This window comes from Galleria mellonella, unplaced genomic scaffold, assembly GCF_026898425.1.
Source record: "Galleria mellonella isolate WM207_F2 unplaced genomic scaffold, CSIRO_AGI_GalMel_v1 utg143, whole genome shotgun sequence".
Lineage (NCBI taxonomy): Eukaryota > Metazoa > Arthropoda > Insecta > Lepidoptera > Pyralidae > Galleria > Galleria mellonella.
In genome coordinates, this window is record NW_026441997.1 from 1,480,271 (window position 1) to 1,498,802 (window position 18,532).

Genomic DNA, 18,532 nt, shown 5'->3' on the forward strand with positions numbered 1-18,532 from the left:
GGTGTACGTGCAGGATGCAGAATGTCTAACTTTCTAAGAATAACGGGCCTATAAGACGAGTGGGATCCGTTCGAGGCCGTAACATGTCCCACTTTTCAAAATAAAGTGTACACAAATAATGTATTAGTAACATATGAAACAATTTATTATAGTAAAACAGCAACGTTAGCACAAAACATCTATGTATCATATTATCTACTAACAGTTCTGATTTGTTTAAATATTATGTTTATAAGTATTAGTCGCAAAAACTAATTAATTGAAGTTAATAAATTTCGACCTCGTCAGCGGAGTTATTTCCCGACAGCGTAGAAAATTGATGAATTACTCATTATGCAAATTAATCTTGTATTAATTTAGCTGATTTTCATAATTTAGAGTAATTTATTTATATTGGCAACCATTAAATAAGTATAATGAGACTAAAAGAAAACTATAAAGTAAATGATATAATTAAAAACCGAGTTCCTGCCACTGTAGCAATAATCGTTAATAATATAACTTAACCAGCCATTACAAGGATCCTGTAAATAGGTTCGAGCCACAAGAGCACACGAGAGTTTAAACACACGTAATCCATTAGGCAGGAGTTGACCTGTAGTCGGTTCGTAATACCTCGCGGGTTAAGACTTGTCGATAAAAAAGGCTGTGTGATCAACCCACATCAGAAATAGGAGGCTCGAAACATGATATTTTGCACAGAGATTTCTTATTAAAGTAACTGAACATCAGTGTTTTCTATAATTATTGTTATATATTTAGTATGTATAAGATACAATATAATATATGCAAATAGTTCAAACCCTACTGTTTGATCATTATTGTATTCGACCGTACACTTTGATCGACTGGCGTTGCATTCCAAGCGCTAGCATAACCGCCTTATCAGTGTTGCCAATATAACCTGTGAGTGAGGTATTAGATATTTAAAAATTCCATGGGATCATGATAACGGGTTCTGCGTGGGTAACGCCAAGCAAAACATCCAGTTTTTAATAAATTCCTACTCGATGTTTTCGGTTATGATTCTTATTTGAATGGATATGAGATATCTGCTTTGTTTATTTATATAAATTATAGTTTGAAATTTTGTCTATTATGTTAGCAAATATATGTACATATACGCAGTTCTTCAAAAAGGGGATAATAAAAATTCTTAAAGGACGGCAACGCGCGGGTGGCATGCCTAGTGTTTAGGCGTCTATAGGATACGGTAACCCCGTTTACTATCAGACAGGCCGTATGCTTGTTTGCTAATATAATAGTATAAAATAATCTACAGTCATAAAAAACAGTAGTGTGTTACTTTGACCAAGTAAGCAGCAGCACAAGTGTAAAAAAGGCCACACGCCAAATGTGTCCGCGGTCAGCCGCCATTATGTTACAATATGAATTATTAATTGTAGACAAACGGTAGGTACAGTTCAATGACCTGGCGATAACTATGGCACTAACTGAAATGAGCGCTATATTAAATTATTGATATAATTATTTTAAAGTAAGTAGGCAAGTTTGTTAACGATGTTGTTAACATTTTAAATAGCTATGTATTTTTAAGTGATACATTCTAAATAAGCCGGCTTTTATCTTCGACCTGCTTTTAAAGTGAAGCACTTTGGTACATTTACTATATATAGTATGTTGCCATGCGCCAGGGTTTTCCCGGATTGGTATTTTGTAGAAGGACGGAGGTTTAGTGTGAATTTAAAATTTTCATTAAATTAAAATAATAATTAATTAAATAATATTTAAATTTCAAATTTTAAAGATTTCCGATCAATTAGGCGCTCTCTTTAACTTTATTACTTTAAGAAGGGTGACATAAAATATCTGGGTGTTCAGTTCAAAATCCGCGACATTGAGTTTCTTGCCAAAGCAAGGAACTCAAAGGGGTTTGTGATTTGACAGATGGCAACGAATTAAGTATCCGTCCAAATTATTATTTTGAGATTGTCATAAACTTCAATATGATAAATTTACCGACTTACTCAGATATTATACCCGCAATACATTCATAATTCTCAAAGTATGTTATGTTCGTCAGTATACCTACGTGTTCGTCAATAATATAATTATAATAATATTATTCCTAGTATGCTGTGCTTATGTTATACTAGTATAACAATTCCTACAACAATAGCAGATATGTGCTCTATAAATGTAATGTTTCCGAAAAGCGAAAATATTTTTTAGATGAAATGTGTACTTAATATGTAATGTAAAGAAAAAGTAGATACACCTAAATACCCCTATCTTAGTTTTCTTTCATATTATGATAGACCGACAAGGACGATGATCATTGTTAGTTTTGAAGGGAAGGGAATGTCTAGAAATATAATAGATATTATTTCTGTGCCTTCTATTTATATTGCTCATAAAATGTTAAATTGGAGGTGTTATTGCATTTACGATGGCGATATAAGTCATAGAAATACTAGAGAATGTGATATGTCCTATGAATAAGCCAACTAGGATTTTAGGTGGAAATATTTAACGCTGGAACTGGTCCAAATGGTGCGAATGACGAGTATGTTTACTAGTAGCTCGCTAGGGATAAAAATGGAATTAGGGAGGTAGGCGAAGGAAGGGCACGACGAGCGCTAATTTTTAAAATAGATTTATTAGAAGTTATACTTCTTTACATCATCTTTAAGTATAATAAATTATACATTAATAAAAATAAGTTGGATATTAAATAAGTTACACTAGTAAGTCTAGAACAGTCATGTCAAAGATACGGCCCTCGGGTCGCTTTCGGCCCTCGAGCTCAACATAATTACCTACCATCTTTTATAACTTTGATATGATTTTTAACAACTGTATATTATATAATTTAATAAATAAAATGTTATAATAATTCAGTTCATTTTTTTATTTTCAATCTGGCCCACCTACAAATTCAAAATTTAATATATGGCCCTCTGCAAAGTTGAGTTTGACACCTCTGGTCTAGAACAATACAAAATAAACTAGATGAGACTATAAATACGATGATGATGAAGATAATAAATCTGTTTGATTGTAACGTAGATATATGATTTCAGCAAAGCATTTTTTTCTTTATTTCATTAAAAATATATAAGGTCGAAATTCTTTTGGACTTTGATGGAAATTCATATTTTTACTTGGTGGTATGTTTCATGGTTTTCATTGTGTTTTGAACGGCTTTCCAGCATGCCTTGTAGTTATCATGTACTCATAAATATTTTTATTTATTTATATTAGATAGGTGCCTAAAAGATTTTAGCGGAAGGCATTTATTATAACATATTTTCATATGAAATTTGAAGTTTGATATTGGTACGAGACTGTACTTAATTAAATGTTCAATATTAACCTATCTAGTTAACGCTGTATTTACGCTGTGAATAATTATCATTCAGCTAATAGATTACTACGTTATGTCAACAAACATAATGTTATAGAACCAAATGTTTGTATTAATTAGTCGTTTATCATATGCACGTTTAGTATGTATTTAATAATGTAATGTACCTAAAGGAATTCAGGAGAAGTCGTATACTAAACTATACTTAAATTATATATAATCAATAATTGAATTAATAAGAGTTAATTCAATTATCAATTATGACAAAATTTATAAAATATCAATAATGAATAAATTTTAAAAACAATTTTCTTTTGGAATATCCATCGAAAGCTATCACCTTAATACCTAACAATTTAAATAGTTTTTGTGCCGCAACATCTTCGACAAATGCAATATCTTCGCCAATTCTAAATCGATTTTAATGACTCTTTTTGTCGAAACGATTTATTTATACTACCTACACTAATTTAGATAAAATTGAAGTTGCTTTTTTGTGTAAAAGAATATTAAATTTTAACAAAATTTTAGAAAACTTTATGAGTTATTGAATATCGAACCAATTTATCCATTGTATTCATTGCATAAAGTACATTTTAGAAAATAATTTGTGTATGCCAGTCTCGTGCCTGTTAAACAATTAGCCTTCCCAACGATCTTATCTCAGCTACTGATAATAAAAACGAGTCAGAACATCAATTAACGAATGCCACGACACTTGGTTCACTCGGGCATAATAACGGATACTTAGGCAAAGCAATTAACTTGACGTTTACTATGTCCAGTGGGAAAGGTGGACACCGATGACGTCATTACATGTAAGTATGTAATTTAAGTAACTTACTTAAACGAGGCGTAACAGAAAGGTGAAAAAAAATCGTAATTCAACAATAGTTAATTTTATTTATTCATAGAGTATTCATGAAATTGATTGATTTTTATCAAAGATGAGAACATTGTCAAATTATTAAAAATCTTAGGAATAAGTAAAATTAATATAGCACCTTCCTTTTTAGAAAAAAAAAAAAAACATGCTACATCACGACACGGTTTTACCCACGTGAATGGGGCAAAAATATCATAAGTATTAATTTAGAATATGTATGTAATAAAGTTTATCCAAATCTAGCCGTTTAGTGTGAATAAAAAATAAATATGAAAAACATTGTACTTCGTTTGCACAATCAGAATAAAAGTGACCGATGGTTCTTCGCTACACTAAAATATTACTCGTATGCTAAATTTTGCGATAGTTGGTTAATGGTAATATTAGGGAAAGGATTATTACGTGTCACTTTATTGATAAAAAGAAAATTAAAGAAAGTTTTTTGTTACATGAATTTTATCGTTGAATTTCGGGTCATTTTAATGGTAAGTTGATTCATTTATCTAAATCATTCGAGTCAGTTAATGTTACTAGTAACGCGGTATGTACTCGCGTTACTAGTAACATTAACTCATACATGCAAAGAAGTTGCGAGACGGCTGCGTAGGCGCAACTTTCAAATTAATTGAATTATTTATACTATAAGTGTGTCATATAATAATTCTCAGTATCTGTGTAACGCTTCATTGTAATCTGAAGTTGGGTACTAAAGACGGATGTTCCATTATCTGTGCGTTAGTTCTATTGATATGTCACGTCTAATGACATGCTGACATTGTGTTCCAACATGTTATTATCATATCAGCTGAGTGTTGAGATGCTTTTGTGTGTCGTGCATGGCTGTATGGATAACATATTTTCAACACATACGTGTAGGTATTCAGTTAAATGAAAGACGTTGCGTGGACGGTAATGTAAACTGTCTGGTTATGTCGGTTCATTGTTTTGCTTGGTACCATCAAATGATATTATAATTGCGATGATTGACTGAATTGTCAATTATACAATGGAATGCTATTGAGAACGGTTTGCATCTGTAATAATGTAGTTAAGCCCAGTGGCCCAAATCCCGAATTCAATCTGCAATTCAGCACTGTTGTTCACAGTTCACATTTCACACACTGTTAGGGGAACATTATCGAGTCAGGAATATTTAGTTTTATAATACGTGTTACCAACAGTTGCTGGCAGTTTCTCCCGGCTCGTTTCCCGTTCAATCCATATATATCATCTCTTGTTTTTGTAGGAACTTCAGAAAATCCCATTTTTGGTAACAATTTACGTTATTACTTTACCTATAAATTACATTGTTACCTTTGCAGAGCTCTTGTGAATATTTTATGCTTCTGAACCCATCGACTGTATGTAATCTGTGAGTTTGCCAATTTTGGAATTTTATTATCTCCAAACTAAACTAAGTTATTATTGCAACTGATTGTGTTTTAAATCTTTTTTTTTTTAGTTGGTAGATAGTCAAATCTATGGAGGACTCCAATTTCCGCAAAAAATGTGGTAGGATGGGGTATCCTCCTGAGTCGTTGTCGCCCCTGCAGAGAGGGGTTAGCGGCGCGGGAGGAGGACGAGGTAAGAGCGGGGTGTACACGAGGGTGGCAGCCGCGGCTGCGCGGTCGACGTCGCAACCCCCGGGGACGCGGCATGTGCGCACCCTGCCTCTTTCCCTCACCCCTAGAGCCGGCACCCTCCGTACACGATGAAAAGCTCGATTATTAAGCACTCATTCAAGCTCTGGCACGCGATTATCGTCATAGCAACCATGCTCACTGTTTTTGCAATATTGTGAAACTTAATGTACTGACCGTTGGCAGACCGGGCAGCTGGTGATGTTGCCTCCTTGCTTCGGGAATTTTCTTTCTCTTTCCCGTTGTTGTTCCCTGAGACAAAAAGTTTATCTATAGTTACACAAGATAAGCAATATTAACATTTGTCATGAGAGCAGGTACCTATCTATTTACTAATATGAACTATCATTATCGGAAATAGAGATCAGAAAGATAGTTCCAGATTGTCCGACTGGTACCAGAGAGAGGTTCTTGTCGACTCATTCATACAATAAGATTATTTTAATTTATTTCATAGTAATAAATCAGTCTAAGTGTGTCCCTTTACCTGTACACTTCTACATTGTATGTCCATTATTCTTCGATACGTTATTGATAGACTAATTTTATATATTATTATAATAAAAATTATTATTGAAAAATATAAAAATGTATATAATATCACAATATTTTCAACCAATAGGTAACTAACAAGATTACGTTCTATATTGAAACAGTAATTGAGGAAATATTGATTTATTTCCTTTTAATGTAGTTAAGTACTTGTTTATTTATACATACAATAAACAAGTTTGTTAGAAATGAAATATTAATCTATATTTACTATTGGAAAATACATAGTATCACGGAAAATATGACGATATATTCCGATAATATGTATAAATGACAAAAAATATCAAATTCTGATAAGATTACTGTGTATGATAAGTCAGATCTGTGCCGCACCGTTCTCGTGAATAACTGGGTACATTAACTATTTTATGTAACATAAATTGTTCATGAATTACTTGTGTAATTTCTATTTAGAAATGTTGAAATAAAAAAGTGACGTAATTTCACGTTAAACGGTTTTAATTTCTATAATTAATATTTGTAACAATTCAATTATTCCTAAATATTTTTTTTAATAAAAATTCATATTTATTAAACTCCCCACTAAGTAAATTAAGGCTTTCACAAATCAATTGATTATATTTGTACTTTGAAGTAAATAATGATGACCATAACTTTTTATCTATATCGTGTAAATCCAGTTGGTGTAGTTTAAAATCAATCCGGAAATATCTAAGTTTAGACTTCAGATGGAGGAGGGCTCATATATTGTCAATCCTCGGCGTCCGCGTCGTACGTCGGAGGCACATTCCCGGTACGATCCTTTCTTCGTCGCGCCGCCAACCGCCGCGCCTGCGCGACCGGTTCCGTCGCGATCGTTCACCCGCGCACCTCCTGCTGCCTTCTGTCTGCCGCTTGCAAAATACCACTCGACGAAATCTTTTTTCTCATTATAATAGATACTTTTAGCATATGTTGTTTCCGATTTAAATTCCAAAAGAAAATAAAATATATATTTCACATTTACGGTTTATTTGGCACGGGGTATAGGATCGTTAACATCTAGGTAGGCACTCAAAGACTCCACCCACATCCGGAACGCCGATAAAAACCATTATTATCTACAAAACGATATCTGTATTGGTGCTGCATAAATTTATAGACGGTTTTAATGATGTTGTAAAAGAGCGGTCGATTGCATCGATGGCGTTTGCGTTTGTTTGACGTGGAATGGAGGACGAGCGACGAGCCGACCTTGGCAGTGGCGTTGACTCGCGCGGCCTCAAATCGCAACCAACCGTCGTACATTACATATAGACTTGAGTTGATTTTGCAATTATACAGATAAATATTGTGACCCCTTCCTTTAATCGTGCTCACTTCGAATACGAATAGCAATATAAGCAAAGTAATCATAATAAATATTTTAAAGGGTGACAGTGCCTTATACACTGTTTATCTAATCTATCTCTTATGTGAATTGTGTTTGTGTGTGGCGAATAAAAACATTAACTTTTATGTATATATTTTTAATACCTTTATTCCAATGTTGTCACTAACATTTTCAGTAGATAATATTAAATTATTAGACTGCGCTTTATTTTGACCCTCCTGGGTCGATACCATCATTGTCTCACTTAATTTTGCCGAACAACAGTTGCTGTTTCACGGTAGAACTTATTGAGACAGTCTTTGTGTCTTTGTTTCCGTCTCTAATTATTGACACTAGAAAATGAATAAATCTAAACGGTGATAAGTTCTGATGGAGTAATTAAATATGATTACGGCATGTTATATTAATTTATGGTAAATATAACATTACATATACGACTAGATATTATACTTTTTGAATTGGATAAGTCCGAAATTAACACTGCTCTTTTACATTTCTTTTATTATCTCTTCGGTATTTATTATTGTACAGCGGTTTTCATTAAATTATCTCATGAGAATACATTATCACAGACTAAAAGCTATTTCTAAGTTATCAAGATTCAGGAGATCAATCCACCAATGTGTGTCTAATTTTGTTCATTTTAGAAGTTTTCTATGTATTTCTTTTTTATTTTAAATTATATAGAATAAGCATGAGCATGTCATTATTATAAGGCTTTATAGCGAGTAAATATCGTTCGACTTCGGAATAACATCCCAGGAAAGGGCAAACAGGATACTGCCGAGATAACAGAGTTGAGTCCACAGGAAAACTAGTATCTAACAGGAATACAGAATAATTTAATTTGAAAATGTCGTAAAAGTATATAATTAAATTTATTAATATAACTAAAATAGTTGAATAAATCATTGCTGGCTATATTTAGAGCTGACGCAATGACTGGCAATGTTTATGTGTGAAAAATTGCTTGTCGGTTTGTTGCTTACGTGGCTACGTGAACTGAATCAGTTAATTCTGTCTCATAATTACAGGAAGTTCTTACTGGTTTCAAGGAATTAAATCAAAGTGTATTTGATGCCTTTATATTCATCGATTGTACTGTGTGTTTTATTAATCATGGCCGGAGATACGGCGACATTACTATGTATAGGCCACGTGTGTAGCATTAAATGCCTTTCCCAGAGAGTTCATTTTTTATTATACTAGCTTTTACCCGTGACTTCATCGGAGTGACCAGGATAAAAAGTAACGTATATAATTCTCTGTCTCAAATGGTACGTGTATAATAAATTTCATAGTTATTCCTTTAGCTGTTAAGATGGTATAAGGTAATAAAAAAACTTATTTTTATATTCATAATATTAGTAAAGATACGTTAGTTAAATATATAAGTATACATATAATAGGCACCATTTTAGGTGTCTATATTAATGATTATTGTATTGAAATATTAAATAAGATATAAACGAACTCGAATTATATAGTTATAAGTTTTTTATTACTAATAAATTGTCATAGTCGTAGAATACTGATGGATCTGACAAATATTACATATAAAGATCTGTCGGTATTCTACGACTATGACGAAATGTTTAATATTAACAACCTTACGATAAACGTCTGTGACGATTGAGTCGTAATTACTTATTAAAATAGCACATAGATTTGTATCTATTATCGATATACAAAGAACACCAAGATGCACAATCAAAGACAAAAAATTACATTGACTATGGATTATTAGCATTATCATATTAAGCGTTAACTGTCCACTGCTGAACTTAGGCCTCCCCCGTAAGAGCGAGTTTTGCCAGTAGTTGTCACGCTTGGCAGGCAGGTTGGCAACCGCAATTAGGCTTTTAGATATGTTTTTAGAAGGACACTGCTGCCCATTCCTCGACCATTAAGTTCCTTTAGTCGCCTCTTACAAGACCCACAGGAAAGGATGGGGTAGCCTATTTTATGCCGGAACCACACGGCAACAACTGTAGAGTATATTAAATAAAATTATGTACTAATTTCTAATCCATTCCTATATACAGTGAGGTAGGTATTAGGATAGCCAAATATGCCCAAATTTTATTACTCATTTTATAAAGATCTGATATCTAGACACGAAGTGTTAAATAATCAATTCCACCCATATTCTGTCCTACGGTAAGTATTTTTTTTTTATTTTAATTCGGGAAACTTTTACTTGTTACTTTTGTATGGGGGTGTAAATCTGGGATATTTATCTCATAGTACTTACTTCTTTCAAGTTTTAAAATACGTTATTCTGAAAATTACTAATTTTGGTTGTAAATCACAATCAATAAGAAAAAAATTATAAAAATATTAAGAAATAACTCTGATTAAAAGCAATAATGTCGTATGGAAGGTAAAACATAATTAATGGGTACCTATCCTACGCAGTATATGACAAAGCAGTTCGGCATATATGCAGGGCAGGCAGACTAGCTGCACTTACGTATGTATGAACAGGTGGCTTGTGGTATGTAGGTGAGGGTCGATTACCACCATTTTTGCAATAAGGCTTTATAATAATTTTATTCATGTTAACAGACTAATACAGAAATGCTAATTGTAATGCCATATTTGAATGTATTCCGAATTAAGATTTTATTATTTTAGTTATGTGCTGTAACAAATAAAATAAATTACTTAAGTACTTCAGTCAAATTTAGTAATTTCTCTCAGTTTATCTAGTCCTATATCGCAAATTAAAAATATTTTTACAATACATGCTGACCATCGACAATCTATCATAAGTTGAAAATTATTTAGTAAATCTTACGGTATCATATAAAGGATAAACAAACCTTTCTTAAAATAATAAATTTCTGTTAATAAGTGAAACTATTTAAAATTAGCACATGTAAGTTATTACACTCACGAACGAAAACCGACACCATAAAAAAAAAAAAACTTTTCTATAGTTTCTTTAAATTAAAATTCAGTGCAATCATTTTGAAAACGCTTGGTTTATAAATCTATTGCCATCGATCGATTTTTGTTGTGTGTCTCGTAAGTTGAGTGGGGTGAAACCAGTGCAGCTGGAACGGGACAGAATCATCACGCTACGACAGTCTATCTCGCGAGACCTGATGAAACATGGAGTACAGCCGATTTTAGAGCAAATCGAATTATCTACTTACAATAAACTCTGTTCTCGATCGTATTTCGCATAATATTTTTTATAGTACGGTAAGTATGTAAAATTGATTAACAATTATTTTTCCGAAGCGCGATAACTTGTTCTCGTTTTGATACAAGTATATGGTAACTACGCGCAATAGTTGCATTTGCAGTGAGGAATATCTATATTGAATATCAAATTAAAAAAATATTTTAAAACTAGTAATTTATAGATGAAATGAAATGAAATGAAATGAAATGAAATATTTATTTGCTTTAAACAGACATTTGACATTATAAGGGCCATGTGACACAACTTTTTGGCATCTGTCTAATTGCCTTAAAATTGTAGGCATGCAAATCTAATTTATTCCTTAAATAAGGATACAAATTTAATTTATACTAATACATTATTATGATCATAGAATAATAAAAAAAAAGAAAAAAAAGAAAACAATGCTCAAACAATTATCAAGTCAAATTACATATTCAATATCGTCAAATAAAATTAACAATTACATTATTATTATTAATTAAATACAAATTACATTCCATATGTTATGTAGATTCATCATATCAGCCGTTAACTGTCCACTGCTGAACATAGGTCTCCTCCGTAAGGGGGTTTTGCCAATAGTTGCCACGCTTGGAAAACGAGTTGGCAACAGTTAGCCTTTGGTGATGTTTTAACAGGGACGCTGCTACCCATCCCTCGACCATTAAGTCACAGAAATGTCAGTACAGTGTCTAATTATAATTCAGTAAATTTATCTATTCTATGGTAGAGCACAATTTTACACGATATATATAGGCGGGTACATAATTAAATAATATTTACATATGATTGAATTTAAACAATGGTCGATTCAAATATCGTGACTCATCCACTGTAGGTACAGTTAAGGAAACACATATACGAGTACATATATTTAAGTAATGAAGGACACAATATCACATATATACAAATACTAGAAATAGGTTATCCTCTGCAATAAAACAGCAATCCTGCTTATGCTACAAGTCGAGCGTGGCGCCTCACCATATTGGATTACTACGAGGTCGCACTCGAGCGTGAGATACTTACAAAGGTTAAACTTGGTAATCTCACGCACAATCACTATAGGAATTAATTGTAAACATTCGGTTATTAATGTTCATGAATGTTAAATAAACAACAATCGTTGACGATAATGATAACGAGTGGAATTCTTATTTAGAAGATTACGAAACATAAAGATCTATGGTGCTACCTCCTACCTACCTCTGAGGGCTTAGAGTTTAGAGAATAAAGGAGCTATTAGTTTTTGACGGACATGATCACTGAATGTATATTATGAATTTGATTGAGAATATATGAAGAATAATTTGTACGCAGTTTTTACATTAAAACATATTATTGTACTACAGAGAAAATGTATTTTTGTGGTTTCAATGGTTCTAATCTAAGGTCAACCTCTTAATACTTGTTTATATAAATATATACCCACAACAAATAATAGGTATGACTCTTTTGCGTCCTTATGGTGACGAAGTAAAAATATAATGTGACATTACTTTTTCCTTTTGCGGGACGTCTTAAAAGCAATACGAGAAAAGGAATATTCGAAATAAATGAAGCCACTTGAACAGGTTTGGCTATAGAATTTTATGGGAAGAGGTCCCAGTAGTGGGTCGTTATAATAATGATTGTTTAAGTTGTAGTTTATAAGTAAACGTTAGGTATTTACGAACCAAAGCGAACTTTAAACACGTACTTAATTATTGTTTCAACCGATATGATGTCGTCAACATATTATCATGATGACTCATATTATATGTGCGTTTTAACTTACACTTGTATATTTTTAAATTAACGTTGTTACTTTTTTATGTGATGGTACGAAACCATATGGCGCTGATGGTAGTCGACAAAGTCATGTCTGTATAAGGTTTATGAAGTTTTAGGACAGTGAAGGTCAAATATATCTACTTATATTGAAGTTATGTTCAATTTTGTTACTTTATTTTAACTACCTAGCGACTTTTTATACTCCAAGAAGGTGGCAAATAAGCTCATGGCTTATGTTACGAAGAGTTAACGAGAAACTATTCTGTGTTAATTTTGCATTTACGGTTCTTGATATCAGAGCTATAAAATTCACTTTATTCTGAATTTGATTTCAGGTTTTCGAACGGGAAATCTGTTACAGTTTAAAGGTATTCCGGGACACAATTGGAAAGATTTCTTCTTCATAAAATTATGCTGTCTAATCATATAACAGTGGTGCCCTCTATTGCTTCGTCAAGAGTTACGAGCCTGTCTTTGTTGAACACAAAGACCTGTTTACTGAACGACTTGCGAGGACAACGGACGACTTTACGTGCTCCCTGAAGCACAAAGCAAATAAATCATTATATATAAAGTAAATGAATTATTTATTCATATATATAATAAAAACCCAGTTTAAATGCATGCGTTGCATAGCAATAGTAAATAACATTCAAATGGAGATTATAAAAAATATAACGGTCAATAGACAAATATATTAAGAGCTTTTAAAATAAGTCACTTACATTATGTACGAATCTTACTTTAGAATAAAGTGTTTTTTTTTTTTATTTTTAAATAAATTGAGAACTATGTATAATGTATTTAAATTTTACTTAATCAGGCAGAATTAGTAAGTGCAGGCGCATTATTTGGACTTCTTGAATCCCAAATCTTATTTTAACTAAAACCTATATTATGAAAATAGGTATCAGACATTTTAAAGATTCTGTCTACGTATTTGAAGTACGTATTAAGTATATTAATTAACGGAAATGAGAAATCTGTAGTTAGCACTGTTTGAAGCCAGTAAGCACGTGGGCTTCCAAGGTTAAGGCAATGCACTATGAGGGCGTTGGGCAATTGACATTCAACAGATCTTTCAATACCTACCATGGAAAAAAACAGTAAGTAGCTATTGAGTACGCCAGTACCTACGTGTGGGTACCCATATTTCGATGTGATGTATATAATAATTAGGTAGGTATATATATTAACGATGGAAAGTAGGTATATATTTATGAGTAATAAAAATGATATTTATTATTACTTGTTTTTTTATTATTTTACAATTTGTTTTTCATTACATTTTGAATATAAATTATTTTATTGATAAATAAATTGTAATAATAAGATGACTATATGATGAGACGTCATCGATTATTTCAACGAATCTATTTCGTTCTATGTAGGTGCTTAAATGACGTCGACCGGACATAAGATTAGGCCGAAGACGGATGTGCCGCCATTTGCATGCGCGACGCGGACTCAGCAACAATGCGCAGAGGGGAATGGAGTAGGTAATGTTATCAATGCAGGGGTTTCCAAGTACATATTTTAAAGCAGATACAAAACGAACAAAATTGCAGTTTAAAAAAAATAATATAAAAACATGGCTCTTATTGATTGATTAACTATAATTATCTATAGGTACAGATATATTAAATTCATAGCAAGAATTCAAAGTACGAGCTTTGAAGTATATTTCTATAAATAATATATTTGCCTATCTATTGCAAACAACTGTTTGGTTGTAATTGCCAATAATCTCGAGCATCAATAGGACTATTTGGTAAATTTCAAGGATTCGCCCCTAATAAACAGTTCCTCCTTTTAGGATGTTATTGTATTTTGTATATTTAATTTTTTATGTATTTTGTACATTGTATTTTGATCGGTGTTGAACTATGTCTTTTTAAGCGGAAATAATATGAAAAAAGTATTTTATTTATTTTATTTTTTCATTAGTACAAATATGTGTACATGGCGGACTTCATGCTAAAAGCATTCTCTCCCAGTCGACCATAGGGAAGTGTCAGAATACTCGAATGCGGTACTACTAATTAGTGAGTATTCTATTAGAATAAATCATGGACAATAGTGATGTCGTCGTAAAAGCTTATTTTAAACAGGATCTTCCCGAAGACCGTATATAACGGTTTTCGCACATATAAAGCCACGGTAAATAGCTTGTCATAGTTATAAAACGTAATTGTGTAAAATATCCGAAATAGCTTTGGATTATAATGTGTATTTACTGATAGCAACCTAGCCTCACCTTGATTTATAAGCATTATTGAAAAGTAAAAATAGAGAGAACATTTCGCCACTTCAAAAATTTAATTAATATAGGCATTTAATGAAATGACATTTTTTATTACAGTTCAAGTGCCTACGTTATATTATATAAGGTTATTTCAATACTAACCCGAAACAAATATTTTTTATGACGCATTAATAGAACGCGCGTTCTTGATAAAAAGAGCATTGAGTTCTAACAGGCTTGATAACCAAGGTTGGGTATAAGGTACATATGTAACGTCGTAAAAAATCATTAGTTGTAAAGTTGTAAAAAATCTATAAGCTACTAATCTTATAAATGTGAAAGTTTGTGAAGATTTTTAAATGCTCCTCATTTAATTACTTTTAAAATGTTTAACAGATTTTAATGAATTTTTGTTGTACTGACGACCTTACGAGTATTTTTAAACAAAGGTTTTTTTGTCTTTATTCACTCGGGTAAAGCTAAGATACTAGCTTGTATATTATATTTTAAATATAGCTATACAGCTATAAAAGTTTAAGCTCGTTATTTACACTAGGTGTATTAAAGTTTAATAAATAAATAAATATAATTTGAACTACTTATAGTGGATTCCTAGTATTATTAACTATTCTACAGAGTTTTGTGATAATTGCTTTAGGAGAACATTGAGTTCTTATGGTTGGTTTCATAGGCAAAGTTAAATGAGATAACTTCTTATGTTGCAACTTCAGAAGTACCTAGTCCTTTCTCTGGGCTTACACTAAAACTTAATGCCGAATTGTTGGACTCGATTTTCATGCTTACGATAAAAAAAAAATTCTAATCGGCCAGCCAAATGTTTATGAGTGACGCCTATACCATACTATAAAGTATCCTAACGAGTGAAGTTAATTGCATTTCTTACATTATTCTTAATAATATTCAGAAATTATCAGTAAATTTTATGTTTTAATACGTTATGTCAATTCAATTATGGGATATCCATATTTTCATATGGTGTACTACAACTAGGAACTATTTTCTATTCATGTAAACTGTCAGCTTCTTTACAATTTTCAGTAAAACAAAAAATAATTATTGTTTACATGGTATCGCAGCATAATAAAATTAAAATCATTTTCCTTTGGCTACTTGAATTATCTATATTACGGTCATGTAGTCACTCAAGATAAGAACGATCAAGATGTGAGTTGATTACGACTTATCGCCGCGATAGCGTTAGTATCGAAGCAATATATATTAATATAGGAGCTATTGTGAATTTCAAATTCATACAAATCTAGAAAGTGACTTTGGTATGACGTGAAAGGATGACCAACATACGACGATCCGAGCGGCCTTTAAATAAACATAGAATTTTTAGATTCAATGGAACTTGGCAAATTTCCAATAGATATTTATTTGCACTGCAGTAGAAATATTTCACCACTTTCATTACCACTAGATCTAAATTTAGCTATTTGATCGATGAGCGTTAGAATCATTGACCCCTGATAAACAGCTATTATTTTTCCATTAACCTCGTACGCTACTTATATACAATCTACAGATACCAAGTAATGAAGGAAAAATATAAAAAAAATCGGTTAAAGACATCTTAGTGTTTCACTTGTATGTAGAGCGAGCGACAGTGTAGCGTTGTGGGTAGCGGGCTACGATCTTGGCCTCAAAGCCTGACCGGTTGCCATCTTTGGCAGCGACCGGTTTTACCAGACCATTCTTTGTAGCTAACAGTTTACTCTCCAACTAATATTTATTTGCATCATGATTTATTCGAACGTTTTTGTCGGTCTGCATTCTCGTGAATTGGTGACATAGTTTATCGACATATATCAAACGTGGGTATAAGAAAGGTGTACCTACATATTTAATTATAAGAAGTATTTTTGTTGCTTAGTTTTTGTGAAACTAGGCGTAGGTTAGGTTAGACCTACTTTAAGTTTTAAATTAAAGAATCAGGTACACAACAGAGAGAGAGAGAGAGAGAGAGAGAGAGAATTATTTTAGGTTATCAAACTAATATTCCATTAATATAACTATAATCTCGCCATTTTTAATATTCAGAATATTGGCATGTTCTTCGAAAATTTTGATAGAAATCAAAAGGCATTATTTTGCTTCTTTATCTCATCTTTCTTAAGTCACGTAGTGGGTACGCGTGGAATATTGCAAGATAATGTCATCAGATAATGCATCTTTAGTGTTGCTATTAATTGTTATTTATTTGCACGTTAGTTTAAAGAGTTATTTAGATATTTTTATATATTTAATTTTATTGTAACTAAACATTCTGCACTAACTTATAAATAATACAGGAAATAGAAAATATAAGGTAAATGTACATTTACCTTTATTATTTATGATGTTAAATAAAATGATATTTCAGTATTTTAAAATAGGTTTTGATAGATTTCTAACCAAAAGGGCCAGAATATATATTTCAAGACGATTACAGTTCACACTATTAGTTAGTGTATGGCAGATGGCAGTTTGGATAATGTAATTCACCCATTACTCAGAGTACATGGATGTATCATGCTGGTTGGCGGGTGGCAGCGCCGCGCCGCACCGCGCCGCGTCGCCGCACGCCTTTGTCGATGGTGACTCACGCATGCTGACAGTCATGCAGGGCAAGCTGGCGACATCTCTGAATCATTGCACCGCACTGAACCATAGTATTATGCATATGCACATACTGATGCCGTAGCGCAGGTAACTGAATCAACCATTGTATTCTATTCACTATTGTGCAGCCGAACTTTTTAAGTCCTCATAAGTGATTGTTAAAACGTTATTGTTACACACTATCAATGGGTCAGTTTATTTAGATAGGAATATGTGGTGTAGATAGCAGGCGATGAATGTAGGTATATATCGTGTTGGTATCAAAACCTTAGTAAAATATCGACCTATTTCAAAATTGTGGCGGTATTTAACTAAATTTAGAGTTAAGTTGATAATTTATAAAGGACGTACGAGGTTTGTCCGGAAAGTACGTATAAAAGTTTTTTAAAAATTTTATTTTACAATTATTCAGGTAAATCAATTTTATCCCCTTCAAAGTACTCCCCTGTGACATAATGCACTTGTGCCAACGCCGTTTCCACTGTGAGAAGGCTCCTTGAAAGTCCTCTGGTTGTAGGTTTCTCAGCTGCCCCGTCGTAGCTTTTTTTATCTCATTTATGTCCCCCAAATGCCGCCCCCGAAGTACCAATTTGGTTTTTGGGAACAAGAAGAAGTCACACGGGACCAAATCCGGCGAATAGGGGGGTGTTCGGTCACCGTAATGGAATTTTTACTCAAAAACTCACGGACAACAAGAGAGGTGTGGGCAGGGGCATTGTCGTGGTGAAGAATCCAACGCCCCTCTCGCGCCAATTCTGGACGAACTCGTGCCACACGAGCTTTGAGGCGTCTGAGCACATCGACGTAGAATTTTCCATCAACTGTCTGGCCTGGAGGGACGAATTCTTGATGGACAATCCCCCGAACATCGAAAAAAACAATCAACATTGTCTTGACATTTGAGCGGGATTTTCTTGATTTTTTTGTTCGTGGTTCCCCGGATGTCTTCCACTC

General features: G+C 32.7%; 1 protein-coding gene and 1 long non-coding RNA gene across 3 annotated transcripts in view; one reads left to right on the top strand and one right to left on the bottom strand.

The window, feature by feature from the left end:
* LOC113517105 (uncharacterized) overlaps positions 1-18,532 on the bottom strand; it is a 155,633-nt gene that overhangs the window by 6,804 nt on the left and 130,297 nt on the right. For both annotated transcript variants that reach the window (XM_026901670.3, XM_026901669.3), the window contains one exon: positions 6,032-6,106. In XM_026901670.3, the coding sequence (XP_026757471.2) occupies positions 6,032-6,106 (75 nt within the window). The remainder of the gene's footprint in view (positions 1-6,031; positions 6,107-18,532) is intronic.
* On the top strand, positions 12,687-17,922 carry LOC128199989 (uncharacterized). The gene is made up of 3 exons (XR_008252474.1): positions 12,687-12,834; positions 13,044-14,207; positions 17,473-17,922. It is a non-coding gene; the product is annotated as an uncharacterized LOC128199989 (long non-coding RNA).